Source organism: Suncus etruscus, chromosome 11 (genome assembly GCF_024139225.1).
Source record: "Suncus etruscus isolate mSunEtr1 chromosome 11, mSunEtr1.pri.cur, whole genome shotgun sequence".
NCBI lineage: Eukaryota > Metazoa > Chordata > Mammalia > Eulipotyphla > Soricidae > Suncus > Suncus etruscus.
Window position 1 is genome coordinate 41,180,946 of NC_064858.1, and position 15,108 is coordinate 41,196,053.

General features: G+C 45.7%; 1 protein-coding gene across 1 annotated transcript; it reads left to right on the forward strand.

The window, feature by feature from the left end:
• The first annotated feature begins 333 nt into the window (after window positions 1-333).
• Window positions 334-6,278, forward strand: CKAP4 (cytoskeleton associated protein 4). The gene is made up of 2 exons (XM_049783116.1): window positions 334-777; window positions 4,960-6,278. Exons 1-2 carry the CDS (start codon window positions 334-336, stop codon window positions 6,259-6,261), a joined length of 1,746 nt encoding a protein of 581 aa, XP_049639073.1. The 3' UTR covers window positions 6,262-6,278.
• Window positions 6,279-15,108: the final 8,830 nt, after the last annotated feature.

Here is a 15,108-nt window from a genome sequence, read left to right on the forward strand (position 1 = left end):
CCCGGAAGCCTCAGGCCTCCGCGCCCTGCGTTCCCGGGGATCCCTCTCCGGCCCTTCCCGCGCCCCGCCGGGCCCGCCTTCCCCGGGGTCCAGGCTGGACACCGCCCGGGAGGCGGGGTCGGCGCGTGGCACCCCTTCCCCCTCGGCCGCACGCCTCCCCTCGCGCTCCTCCTCCGTCCTCCCGCGGTCGTCCTCCGGCCCAAGCTGCCAGCCGCTTGCCCACCCGCTCCCGGCCACTCGGACGCCTCCATCCATCCCCCTCGGGACCCAGCGCCTGGCTTCCTTCCCCGGGGAGCCGCGCACCCCGCTCGTTCGCTGCCCCGCCGCGCCTCCATGCCCTCGGTGAAGCCCAGGGGCGCCAAGGGCGGCCACGGAGCCGCGAGCCCCTCGGACAAGGGCTCCTCCCAACCGTCGGGCGGCGCGGGTGACGTGGCCAAGAAGACACCGCCGCCCGCGCAGTCCCTGCAGCAGCCGCCGCCGCTCCGGACGCACGAGCAGCCGATGCCGCCGCCGCCGCAGCAACAGGCGCACGGCAAGGGCGGCCACCGTGGCAAGGCGGCCGCCAACGCCGCCTCGTCCTCCGAGCCCTGCTCGCGCTGGCGCGGCCACTCGGCCGAGTCTTTCCTCTTCTACCTCGCGCTGGTCGTGGCCACCGGCCTCTCGGGCTGGTATGCCCGCCGATTCCTAGACGAGGTGCAGCAGGTCCGGCGCAGCCACCAGGACTTGAACCAGCAGAACGATGTGTTGGTCCAGGGCTTGCAAGACGTCGAGCAGAAGGTGGGTATCCGACCCTGGAGGCACTCACCAGCCAGGCCCCTTGGAACCTTCTTCCCCTTCTGGGCCATTCGTTACCCTGGCTATGTATGTCCCCTCCTTTCAGGTGGTGCCTAGATTTTATTTATTATAAATGACCTGGGTAAGGGGGATGCATGCTAGCTTTGCATATTGGGACTGTCCGGCCTGCATGTGGGGACAGCGGGTTACAGGACACCGGTGATCCATAATCAGCCCTCGCTGGGGAAGATCATTCTTCTTGGCTTAGGAAGCGCTGAATGGACATAGTTGTGTGCAGCAGAAGTTGGTAGACAAGGCAAGCTGGCGTTCCCCGGTAGCTGGCTAGGCCTCACTCACCTCAGTCCTCTTTGTGGGAGACAGCTGAGCTAGATTTGTAAGGTCAGACCTAGGGGGCCAAGCAAAGCCAGGAAGTGTTTTCATTCATGGGTGAAGTTTAAAGGCGATGGGACACGTAGATCCATATTTTGGACTCCACCATTATCCTCCTCCATCCTCCAGGTTCTGGGTGGGCTTGAAATAAATCGCACAAGTAAGCTTGAAGGGCACGGCTGGCTGGAGGAAAATGCTGGAGACTCCTGTGAGTGGTATCATTGGGGCCTATTCATCCAGGTTGTCTATTGGGGCCTTCCTCAGCTCTTGCCTCATCCCCATTCTCTCAAAGAAGGAGGTAGGTAGGTAGGCCTGGCTGTTTTGGGATGTCCACTTTCCAGCCTAAAATATTGGAGGCAGGGATCAAGGGAATGTGTGAGTGCTAGAGAATATCCAAGTCACTGGCCCATGTCAGGGCCCTTGGGAGTCCCTTTCAGGAGCACACGGACCCCCGCTTTCAACCCAGAGTCAATCACATCAAGACCAGCTGCCTCCAGCTCTCCTTCTCTGCCCTCCTCTTAAAAGTCGATGCTCAGGGGCTGGAGAGGTGGCGCTAGAGGTAAGGCGTCTGCCTTGCAAGCTCTAGCCTAGGAAGGACCTTGGTTCGATTCCTCGGTGTCCCATATAGTTCCCCCCAAGCCAGGCGCGATTTCTGAGCGCATAGCCAGCAGTAACCTCTAAGTGTCAAACGGGTGTGGCCCAAAAAACCAAAAAAAAAAAAAAAAAAAAAAAAAAAAAAATTCATTGCTCAGAGGAATTTGGTTGCTGGATTTAAACAAAAAATCCTGCCACTGCTCAGGAGCCAACAACTGCTATCATGCTCCCCACCCCCAACTGCTGCCTGCCCTGCCAAGTTTCTTGCTATGAAGACTGGCAGACCCTGTTAACGGGCATGAATCAGACCCCCAAGTTGCCGTAGGCTAAGGGGAAGCAACAGCAGACACAGCTTGGTTTTGGCCCTTTCCGAATGTCGTTTGTAGGAAAACAGATTGGAGGATAATTACTAGCCTTTTCATTTATGCCATTGCATCCACCCTCTTGCCAAATCAATCATATTATTTATTGATGTCTGCTGGCTTCATGTGGGCCCTGTGGATTGAGCACAGGAACCCGGGAACAGATGCTGTGTCAGGTTTCCAGCTAGTGTAGCTACAAAAGTGTGTGTGTGCAGAGGGGACTGTGGAGGCTACCAGGCCCCTATCCTAGAATCTTGGGGGACAGATGGTTGTGAAGAGGAGACATGGAGGACCACCAGGTGGGGAGGGTATATGGAGGGGTCTTACCCTGAATCCTAGGGACTGGTACCCATCTGCCTGCATAGGATCACACACAGGTAGAATCTGCTATTGGATGGATATTACCACAGAGCAGAGGCCTTTTTGTTTTCTTTCTTTCTTGTTTTCTTTTCTTTTTCTTTGTTTTTTTGTTTCTCTCTCTCTTTTCTCTTTTCCTTCCTTCCTCCCTCCCTCCCTCTCTCTCCCCACCCTCCCCTCCCTCTCTCCCTCCCTCCCTTCCTTCCTGCCTTATTTCTTTCTTTCTATATTTCTTTCTTTCTTTCTTTCTTTCTTTCTTTCTTTCTTTCTTTCTTTCTTTCTTTCTTTCTTTCTTTTTTTTTTTTTTTTAAAATTCAACAGTTCTCAGGGTTTATTCCTGGTTTTACACTCAGGAATCACTCCTGGCAGTCCTTGGGTGTCCATATGGGATGCCCCGAGATCTGACAAGTCCCATATTTACCAGCTGTTAATATTGCTCTGGGCCCAGAGCAGAGATATTTAGTTGAGATCGGACTTACCGTTTTTGCTCCCAGCCTCTCTTCTACCCTCTATTCTTCCCATTGCTTTTCTATCATATATGACTTTCCTCTTTGGGACTCATTTTTGGCACCAGGATGCTGGGGTTTGAGGGATGAGGACTTCCCTGGATTATTTTGTGGTGCCCTGGATTGAACCCAGGGCTTCACATGTAAGGCCTATGCTCTATTGTGTCTGATCATATTTTATTTTAATTAATTTTGGGAGGTTGGGGGGTACATCTGGTGGCACTCAGGGTTTATTCCTGGCTCTGAGCTCAGAAATTACTCCTGGCAGTCTTGGGGAACCATATGGGATACTGGGGATCAAATCTGTGAGATAGTTACAAAATTGTTCATGGTTGAGTTTCAGTCATATAAGATTTAAAACCCATCACTTCCAATTGTTAGTATTAATTTAGGATTAATTTCTAATAGTCACTCGGCTGTGAGATAACTCAAAGAGCTGAGCTCATGCTTCGTATATGGGAGACACACGTTCAATCCCTTGTTCCATACAGTCCTAGTACAACTACCTGGAATAATCCTTAAACATTACCAATTGTGATCCCCAAATAAAGAAAGCATTCCCTCTCCTTTCTTCTCCTTATTTCTATGAACAAAGCACAGAGCATCATGAGTATCTTGTAATAACCAGATTATAACCAGGTTTTCCTCAAAACATCTCCCTAGAGTCAGTTTGTTTGAATTAACTTTCATATAAGTCCAATTACTACACTCACCTGATAAATAGCCTTCATGGTTTGTAATCTGTAATAGGTCCTGGCCTCCTCCCTGTTAAACTCACTACTTCATTTTCCAAGGTCCTGGCAATATGTCTGGTTTCTCCACAGGGGGTTTGGCTGATGGATCCTTATGGTTTGCTGGCTTATGAATGGGATTTGAAAACCAGTGATGCTGTTAAGATTTGGCTTCTTTTCTCATCTTCTTTTGTGGCAAGGAAGTGTATAAAGTCCAGGCCATTTGTTGTTGGTCTCTGCTCATTCTCCCAGCTCCCTGGAAGAATATGTGGGCCAGCTCTTATTTAGGGAGGGTTGTTTTGGAATGTGTGCAGTGGCATCGCCAAGGAGACCTCTGTGATGCAAACAGTGACCTACCTAGCACCACATGGCTGGAAGTAACTGAAAGCACCATGTAGAGAGCCTTGCACACTCTTCTGGGGTTTTCCATCTGTCTCCACTCTGTTCTTATGAAAACATCTGAGACACAGTTGTAAGAGCTGAACACCCAACTTAAACCAGCTTGGAGAGGCAGAGATGGAGGCAAGTTGCTCATTGGCTCTAACTATTAAGTTCAAGAGTGGGTTCCTACGTGGACAGCTGAATGCACTGCGACTTCAGCATCCACTCTTGCCTTCTTGGCTTCTCTGTGCAGGCTTGATTTTTCACATCAGCATTATCATGGCTTGGCCTGATCTGCATGGTCCTGGCCCACTTTGGCCTGCAGCTCACAATCACCCTATTGGGGTTCTTTCTCAGTAGAAGCCTTGGGATTAGCTTGGTGGCCTGTGGCAGGTCCTGTGTCCATCCTTGAGCAGTGATTATGGGAGACATGTAGGTGATGGAAAGTTCTGGTTATAGACTATCCCAGGAGTCCTTGGAGGGGCCCCAGTTTGGTCCCCCTAGATTATATATCTTAATCTTTACCTATTCACAACCCCTTTTTGCCTAAAAAACATAACATGGGTTGGTACTATTTGAAACACCTCAGATTCACTATTTGACTATTCACCATTTGAATGAAAACATTTGGTCATTGCATGTTCTGAAACCTTTTGTTTTTGCCACATCTTTTTGTGATGGTCCCCCTACATTCAGTTAGATTTTAATGAAGTCACAACCCCTCAGTTGAAAAGGGGAAGTCTGAGGACACATGAGTGACGGGTGGTAGGATAGTTCTCCAGGGGATGATGGGGCATGGGCGGCCGCTCTTCACTTGTGGTGTTCTTAGTGCTTCCCAAGGCTAATCCCAGACCTCTTTTTCAGGTGCATTCCCTGCAGACCATACTTGGGGCCTTTGAGTCTACCCTGAGGAGCTCGCAACATAAGCAGGATCTAACAGAGAAGGCGGTGAAGCAAGGGGAGGGCGAGATCAACCGCATCAGCGAGGTGCTGCAGAAGCTGCAGAATGAGATTCTCAAGGACCTCTCGGACGGGATCCATGTGGTGAAGGACACGCATGAACAGGACTTCATGTCTCTGGAGAAGACAGTAGAGGAGCGGCTGACAGAGCTCACTAATTCCATTAACGACAACATCGCCCTCTTCACTGATGTGCAGAAGAGCAGCCAGAAGGAGATCAACGAGGTGAAGGCTAAGGTTGCCAGGCTGGGGGTGCTTGAGGGAACTCCACGGGAGTTGCAGGGACTGCAGGAGGCTGTGCAGGTTCTGCAGGCAGCCGGAAAGCCCCAGGATGGGGAGCTGAAAGCCCTGCAGCATACCCTGAGCACACTGGAGGCTGAAGTGAACTCTCAGGTCAAGGAGCTGGTGAACCTGAAGCAGGAACAGAAGGGGTTTGGGGAGGAAGCCGAGGTACAGCGTCTGGCCCTGAGCACTCTGGAGGAGAAGTTGGCCGAGGCCAAGCAAGCCAGTGTCCACTTCTCTGCCCAACTCCAGAGGTTGGAGGAGGAGCTGCACAAGCTGCGGGCGGATGTCAAGGAGCCCCCGAGCCTGGACGCCTGGGAAGCTCTGCAGAAGGAGAGTCGGGAGTTGGACTCGAGGCTCCAGAGCATGGAAAGTGGAGTGCAGGTCGCTCAGGCAGTGGCTGCCCGGCAGGCCCAAACCCTGGAAACCCTTTTGTCCAACAGTGAGGAGCAGGAGCAGCGTTTGGCTGACCTGCAGAAGCACCTGGAAAACCTGGATTCCTCCTCAGATGCAGAGGTAGAGGCAGGCGGTCTGGCCAACACCGTGCAGAACCTGGGGGAGGCCCAGGTAGCCCTCTACAGTGACGTGGAGGAAATGAAGAAAAGCATGGGCGAGCTCCCCAGTATTGTGGGCACCCTGCAGAGGGTGCAGGAGCAAGTGCACACACTACTCCAAACAGACCCCGCACCCCCTCAGGACCTCCTGGACCGCTTGGCATCTCTGGACAGCCTCAAAGCCACCATCAGCCAAGTGGAATCAGACTTGAAAATGCTCAATACTGATGTGGACAGCCTGGTGCAATACTCGGAGAAGATTGAGATCAATGAGAACAAACTGGATTCTGTCAAGGACTTAGTTGAAAACCTGAGGAATGACCTGGATAGGTTATTTCTCAGGGTTGAAAAGATCCATGAAAATGTCTGATGGGAGGCAGGGCACGGATTTCAAGTCCGGTTTCTATGACCAAAAGAGGGGGGGGGGTGTTTTTTCCCCTATGTTCCTTCCCTAGCTGGGTTTTTTAGCTTCTCGGCCGGCTGTTTGGTCACTCTGCTGCCAAGCCACTTTTCCACTGTTCTCACCCCATCTCTTTGACTTCTCAAGTTTTTGCTATTTCTGCTTTGGTGGGTTTCCTGAATGTCCAGCCCCTGTGAGTCATTTGGGTACTTCCTCAACGAGTGTTTTCTCTACTGCCAGAGAAATAAGTGTAGGGAGTCAATAATAGCATCCATGTCCATTTGGGGAGGCTCCCCTGAGGCAGATCCACTTCACAGAACTGGTAGTGTTAGAGAGGGAACCAGTGTGACAGAAGGAATGTCCAGTCTTTAAGGAGCAGTTGTTTTACTTTTCATCCTTCCAACTTTTCAGTTTTCATTTCATGTTGCTTTCTGTCTTCCACGTTTACACTGGTTAAAGCTCCTGAATGTTGGTGCTGTCATGGCCCCTGTGCTTTGAGTTAAGAACAATTAGCTGCACAGGCCTTCCTTGCCTGGTATTGGATCTTCCATTCCTAGGGCAGCCCCTGCTCCTGAATGTGCTGCAGAAATTCTGGTGGTCTTGGGTGGGAAGGGATGGACGGCACCCCTCACCTTCACTTGCCATGGTTGAATATCTGCCACCCCAAAGTATGCTCAGGGTTAGGGTTTCCATCAATATATTTTCGAAACCCATCTCTAGAGCCTATTCTGTCAGTTGAACCCCTTTTTTATGGAGGTCAGAGGGTGGGGTGGGGTGTGCTGTAATGCCGACCAGGCCTATCAGGAATGAATCCATTTTTAAATAATTCTTTGCTGTTTTCTCTGCCTCTGAACTGGCCTATTTTTTTATTTTTTAAATGAGTATCTTACCCTTTTGAAAAGAAGAAAAAAAGGGAAGGAAAGAAGCAAAATAAAAAGAAAAAAAGTTTTAGTTTATTGTAAAATGAACAGTATAGCTTATTTACAGTATTTTTAATTCTTAATAAATACTTGAGCTTTGTTATGACATTTCCAGAGTATTTGCCTTCTTAAGAATGGAATGATTATATATTTTTGTCAGCTTGCACTTTTGAAAAATTAAATCACTATGAGATAAAACTTTTTATAAGGGGCCGGAGAGGTAGCACAGTGGTGTTTGCCTTGCAAGCAGCCGACCCAGGACCTAAGGTGGTTGGTTCGAATCCTGGTGTCCCATATGGTCCCCCATGCCTGCCAGGGGCTATTTCTGAGCAGATAACTAGGAGTAACCCCTGCGCACCACCGGGTGTGGCCCCCCCAAATCAAACCAAAACAAAGGGGCCAGTGAGGTGGCGCTAGAGGTAAGGTGTCTGCCTTGCAAGCGCTAGCCAAGGAAGGACAGCGGTTCGATCCCCCGATGTCCCATATGGTCCCCCCAAGCCAGGGGCAATTTCTGAGTGCTTAGCCAGGACTAACCCCTGCGCATCAAACGGGTGTGGCCCCCCCCAAAAAAAAAACAAAAAACAGAGATAAAATTGCTGATAGTTGAATTTCAGTCATACAATAATGTTCCAACACCCATCCCTTCTTTCCCAGTTTCCCTCTGGTCTGCATGGTAGGGGAGGGAGGGTCCAGTCTCTGAGCAGTACCCCAGGGCTTCAAACTCGGCAGGTTCTCCTCTTAAAAGTTTCACACTTTATAGGCCTCAGGAAACATCAGTATTTTGTTGTTGTTTTTTTTTTTTTAGTTTTGGGACCACATATGGTGTCAGGTTACTCCTGGCTCTGTGCTCAGAAATTACTCCTGGTAGGTTTGGGAACCATATGGAATACCAGAAATTGAACCTGGATCCGTTGCATGCAAGGTAAATACCCTATCTGCTGTGCTATTATTCTAGCCCTCCTTTTTATTTATTTGGCCACACCCAGTGGTGCTCAGATTCCTCCTGGCTCTGTGCTCTGGTGGTGCTCAGCGGCGCTCAGACCTAATGGAATGCTGAGGATCAAACCTGAGCAGCAGTAGTCAAGGAAAATGCCCTCCTGTGCTATATAGCAGTGGTATTTTTAAAGTGCTTCAGTAACTAGTTTTGCCTTTTTTGGGGGTAGGATGCTGAGCAGCATAAACTCCTAGGCATGATGGGTTTCAGGCATGGTGGATCAGATCATTTCTGGTTCCTACCCAGTTCAGGCACTTGCTTTGGAAGTATTTTCGCTTTTCTTCTTGACTTCTTTATTTTTATTTTATTTTATTTTATTTTTTGGTTTTTGGGCCACACCCATTTGACGCTCAGGGGTTACTCCGGGCTATGCGCCCAGAAATCACCCCTGGCTTGGGGGGACCATATGGGACGCCGGGGGATCGAACCGCGGTCTGTCCTACGCTAGCGCTTGCAAGGCAGACACCTTACCTCTAGCGCCACCCTCCCGGCCCCTCTTCTTGACTTCTTTTCTGCATTTGCTGCTAAGTCCATGGAATGTGTCAATAGTTTCCCATTCAGTATTAGAAGAGGAAAAAACATCAGTAAGGAGAGAAAAGAATTAATATCATTAAATACAAGCCTTGCTAATGTGCGGCCAGCTGTACTAGAGGTTAAAAGACTCATACAGGATGGGGGATTGGAACTGGGAGTTGTGTGTGTGTGTGTGTGTGTGTGTGTGTGTGTGTGTGTGTGTGTGTGTGTGTATATATATAAATCTGTAGAGTTAAAAGACTCAGGGCCTGGAGAGATAGCACAGTGGTAGGGCATTTGCCTTGCATGCAGATGACCCAGGATGGATGGTGGTTCGATCCCCGGCATTCCATATGGTCCCCTGAGCCTGGTAGGAGCAATTTCTGAGTGCAGAGCCAGGAGCAACCCCTGAGCACGACTGGGTGGGATCCTCTCCTACAAAATAAAAGACTCAGACAGTATGGGGGATGAAACTGGTAGTTTTGTGATTGTGTGTGTGTGTGTAGATAAATCTGCCTGTGTGCAAATAGCGATAGCCCAGAGTCCTTCCTTTGCTCCTGAGGGCTCAACTAGGTCTTGGTACAGCAGTGATGGGGTGACAGCTCATTGCATAGATCCAGGCTTCTGGCCAGCACCAATTTGAGTGGGCTCAGGGATAACATGTTTTGATCCCAGAGACCTTCTGGGCTACCAGTGATGGCCTACAGTAATTGGGACGCACCTTCCCTAGAGAAGGCACTGAGGGGATAGATGATGTTGTTTCTCCCTGGAGGCATGGGACTGCTGCTCCTCCTAGGAATGAAGTCACACCCAATCCCCTTCCACTTCAGTATCGCAAGACCCCCAACTTCCTGTTTGGTAACTATGTGACTGATGTCCTTTGAATGGTCTTCAGTCATCTTCACAGTTAGAAGCATACAAACAGCATAAATGGAATAGCAGCCCTTTCTGTCTGTAGCTTTACAGGGTGAGATTGGGGTGGGGTTGGGAGGAGAGAAATTCGACCTCCATGAAAAGCATGAGTCTTCCATCATCATACCCTGAAGAACCTGCTGGAGACCCCATTTTCCTCCCACCCTTGGGCCTATTATCCCCCCTCTGAGCTGTTGGATCCTCACCCACCTCCAGGCCAGAGGTAGCAAAATACCCAGAGGCAGAGGGTTCCACTGCCCCTCTGCCTGGGCTGGTTTATGGGACGGATTCAAAGGCCATTCCTTTATCCAACTCTGAGTAGTAGGCACCTTGATGAAGGATGAAGGAGCCAAGATGAAGGCTACAGACTCCTTTTCTGGAGAGAATTTCCAGTGAACAGAGGATTTGGAGACAAACTTTTAAACACAACAACCATCAAGGGCCCATGCGAGGGGGACTCACAAGATCTGGTACTTTATGGCCTGCCCAGGCCCTATTTCTCTTTTGTTTGGTAGCCATCCCTCGATTTCCTTAGTAAAAACACCTCCTTCACTGTCTCAGTTCACTTAGCTTTGAAGGCAGCTACTGGGGTGAACACGTGACCCAGGTCTGACCAATGAGAAACTTCATTCTCCAATGCTGACTCATTTAAGATGAAGGCATTCACTATCAGTCTACTGGTGTCTGCTGGAACATTTCAAAAGAGTTTTCTCTGGTCACAGCAGGAAGGATAAAAACCTAGAACTTCATAGTGAGTAGAGACCTCAGAAAAGGAAGACCATGTAGAAAGGCAGATGGCAAGAGGCAGGAGATCACTGCTATGGTTAGAGCACTTGGATCTAGTCATGCCTGAAGCTCCAATGAACACTGGTTAATCTTCACAACACAGGACTTTTCTTTGCTTTTGTTTTGTTTTGGGGCCACACAGAACCTGTGGTGGCTCTGCACTCAAGAAATATTCCCGGTGGTTGGTGCTTGGGAGACCATATGGGATATGGGAAGTTGGGGGTCAAACCCAGGTTGGCTGTGTGCAAGACAAACACCATATCCATCATATCCACTACACAAAATCGTAAACCACTGTCCTATGCTTCCTAAGTAAAGATGTTAACATGAGATATCATATAAAGCAGTGTTTTTCAACCTTTTTTGTGCAAAGGTACACTTTTTCCATAAAAAAAAAAAAACGAGGCACACCATCATTAGAAAATGTTAAAAATAATTTAACTCTGTGCCTATATTGACTATATATAAAGTGATTCTCTTGAATAGGAATAAATAAACACAGATAAATTATTTTATAATTATTTTATTATGAAATAATCTAATGATTGGCCTATTTGTGAGCCTAAGTCGCATGTTACAAATGAAATTGGAAATTTTCACACAGCACACCAGACAATATCTCATGGCACACTAGTGTGCCGTGGCACAGTGGCTGATAAACACTGATATAAAGAACGGACAGATGGGGGCCAGAGAGATAGCATGGAGGTAAGGCATTTGCCTTTCATGCAGAAGGTCATTGGTTTGAATCCTGGTATCCCATGTAGTTCCCCGAGCCTGCCAGGAGCAATTTCTGAGCATAGAGCCAGGAGTAACCCCTGAGCACTGCTGGGTGTGACACAAAAGCCAAAAGCCAAAAGCCAAAAAAAAAAAGAATGGACAGAGCAACACTGTGATGACTGACCCCCCCCCCAAACCCTACAAAGTCTGGCCACCCAATTAATAATAACTACATTGATACTTATTTATCTAGTGGGCTTCAATTCAACAATATAAATGAATAAATCAGAATTTTCTACTTTTCTCTACTAAAATACAAAATGGATAAAAAAACATGGAAAAAATAAACAATATGAAAATAATGAAATAAAACAAGTCATGCAAAAGAACACCCTTTAGTATATAGTATATATAATATATAGTAAAAATATCAAGAAAAGAACAGTAGACTGAATAAGTTAATGTTTGATTTTTTTACTTAGTGAGGAATTCATGGACACATTTTCTTTATTTTTAATTATTTTAATTTAAACACTGTGATTACAAAATTGTTCATTGTTGGGCTTCATTCATAAAATGTACACCACCCTTCAGCAGTGCAGCCCTCCTGCCACTGATGTCTCCAGTTTTCCCCCAAACCTTGCTGTCTCTAGGGCAGGCAATTTGTTCCCCCGTCTCTTTCCCCTCTCTCCTCTCAATCTCTCTTTCCTTTTGTCACTTTGTCTCTGTGGTTTGAAATATTATTAATGGAGGGGTACCTTGCATGTCACTTAATTTTTCTTTTTTCAGCACCAATTTCTTTTTTTCTTTTTTCTTTTTTTTTTTTGAGGCCACACCCATTTGATGCTCAGGGGTTACGCCTGGCTAAGTGCTCAGAAATTGCCCCTGGCTTGAGGGGACCATATGGGATGCCAGGGGATCAAACCGTGGTCCTTCCTTGACTAGCGCTTGCAAGGCAGACACCTTACCTCTAGCACCACCTCACCTGCCCCAGCACCAATTTCTTGTTCAGAGTGATCAGTTCCAGTTATCATTGTCTTAGTAGACCCTTCTCTAGCAATGCTCACTGCTCTTTGTGGCAAGTTATGTATATCTCTTTCTCTTTGACTCATTTCACTCAGCATAATAATCTCCATATCCATCATATATAATAAATTTGTGACTTAATTTTTTTTAAATGGCCGAATAGTATTCCTTTGTGTAGATATACAACAGTTTCTTTAGCTACTCATTTGTGGTATGGGCACCAAGGTTGCTTCCAGATTCTGGCTATTGTAAATAGTGCTGCACTGAACATAGTAGTACAGAGGAAATTTTTGTATTGTGTTTTTGTGTTCTTGGGGTATATAGCCCTCAGAGTGGTATTGCCGAATTATAAGGAAGCTCAATGGAAGTGCAATTTCTAGATTTTTGAGGAATGTCCATATTATTTTCCAAAAAGGCTAGACCCATTTGCATTCCTGTGAGTAATTAGTGAACTGAGTCATTTTCTCCTGTGTCCACGCCAGCATTGGTTGTTCTTGATTTTTGTAATGTGTGCCAGTCTTTGTGGTGTAAGATGGTAACTCCTTGTGTTTTGATTTGCATCTCCCTGATGATTAGTGATGAGCATGTTTTCATGTGCCTTTTGTCTATCTGTATTTCTTCTTTGAGGAAATGTCTGTTCATTTCTTCTCTCCATTTTTTTTGATAGGGTTAGATTTTTTTGGGGGGGTTAGATTTTTTTTTGTAAAGTTCTATCAGTGCTTTATATATCTTAGATATTAATCACTTATTCGATGGCTATTGGGTGAATAGTTTCTCTTATTTTCTGGGTGGTATTTGTGTATATTAGTCACTATCCTTTGAAGTACAAAAGCTTCTCAGTTTAATGCAGTCCTATTTGTTTATCTTTGCTTTCACTTGCTTGACCAGTGGTTTTTCATCCTTGAAGATGCCTTTAGCTTCAATGTCATGGAGTGTTCTGCCTACGTTTTCCTCTATGTACCATTATGGTTTCAGATAGGATGATCAAGTTTTTAATCTGTTTTTCTCTGACCTTTGTTCATGGAGTTAAAGAGAGGGTTTGTGTTCACTTTTTTTTTCTTTTCTTTTTCTTTTCTTTGCATGTAGTTGACTAGTTTTCCCAGCACCCTTTGTTGAAGAGGCTTTTCTTGTTCCATTTTGTATTTTTTGCTCCTTTCTTGAAAATTACTCATTAGTAAACCTGTGGGTCTATCTCTGGATGGTCCATCTATTCCATTGGACCGAAGGTCTATATTTATTCCAATACTTTTTAATGACTGCTGCTTTATAATACAGTTTGAATTGGGGAAGGTGTTTCCTCCCATTCTTTGTTATTTTTTTGCAAAGTATTGCTTTAGTTGTATTTGTGGTCATTTATTTCCTCCAGATAAAAAGTGTCTGATCACTTCTTTAAAAGAAGATATGAAAATTTTTATAGGATTGCATTTAATCTATATAGTACTTTGGGAAGAATTGATAATTTATTGATGTTAAGCCTCACAATCCATAAGCAGGGTATATATTTCCACTTATTTATGTTCTCTTTCATTTCTTGAAGCAGCGTTTTGTAGTTTTCTTTATATTGCTCCTTCACCTCTTTAGTTGATTCCAAGATACTTGATTTTCTGAGAGACAATTGTGAATGGAACTTTTAAAATATCTTTCTCTTTTCTTTCATTATTTATGTATAGAAAAAACCATAAATTTTTCGCATATTAATATTGTGGCTTGCCACTTTACTAAACAATTCTGTTGTTCCTAGAAGCTTTTTTGAGGAGTCTTTAGAATTTTCTAGATACAGTATCATGTCATCTGCAGACAATGAAAGCCACTTCTTCATTTGCTCTCTGGATGCCCTTGATGTCTTTTTCTTGCCTATTGCCTATGGCATAGTACTTCCAGTACTACACTGAATAGAAATGGTGAGAGGGGGTTCAAACTTACCTTGTGCATGTCTTAGTGGAAAGGCTTAATTTTTCCCCATTGAGTATAATGCTTGCAATGGGTTTGTGGTAAGTGGCTTTGACAATATTGAGAAAAGTTCCTTCAATTCCTATCTTTTTGAGAGTTGTTTTTGTTGTTTTTTTTTTTTTTTTTTTTTTTCATGAATGGGTGCTGGACCTTGTCAAATGCTTTCTCAGCATCTATTGATATGATCATATGCTTTTTGCTTTTTTCTTTTTTTGACATGGTGTATTATATTGATTGACTGACTTTTGTTAAACCATCTTTGCTGCTCTGGAATGAATTCTACTTGGGCAATGGTATAATAAGTTTCTGATGAGTGTTGGAATCTGTTTGTTAGTGTTTTATTGAGGTTCTTTGCATCCATATTCATCAAGTATATGAGCCTATAATTCTCTTTTTTGTAGCATGTTTGCTTTTGGTATCAGGGTGATGTTAGCTTCATAAAAGCATTTTGGTAGTATTTCTGTTTCTTCAGTTTCCTGAAAGAGCTTGAAGATGATGGACAGTAGATCCTCTTTAAAGGCTTGAAAGAATTCACTAGTGAATCTATCAGGGTTTGGGATTTTGTTTTTGGGGAGCCTTTTGATTACCCTTTCAGTTTCCTCAATAGTGATAGGTCTGTTCAGATATGCCAGATCATCTTGGTATAACTTTGGTAGGTTTTAAAAGTTCAAGAATTTATCCATTTCTTCCAGGTTCTCTTGTTTTGTGGCATAAAGTTTCTCAAAGTAATCTCTAATTATCCTTTGAATTTCTGCAGTAACTGTAGTAACCTCCCCCTTTTCATTTCTAATTTGATTTACTAAGTTTCTCTCTTTTTTATCTTTGTGAATCTTGCTAGTGATTAATTTATGTTTTTGTTTTTTAGGCCACATCCAGTGATACTCAGGGGTTACTCCTGCCTATGAGCTCAGAAATCACTCCTGGCTTGGGGGACCATATAGGATGCTAGGTGGTCCATCCTAGGTTAGCGCATGCAAGGCAAATGCCCTATCACTT

Excerpts from the sequence above, each read along its gene's own strand:
- CKAP4 (XM_049783116.1), top strand. The coding sequence starts at position 334 with ATGCCCTCGGTGAAGCCCAGGGGCGCCAAGGGCGGCCACGGAGCCGCG. Across the intron at positions 778-4,959 it reads TGCAAGACGTCGAGCAGAAG|GTGCATTCCCTGCAGACCAT; the intron begins GTGGGTATCCGA and ends CCTCTTTTTCAG.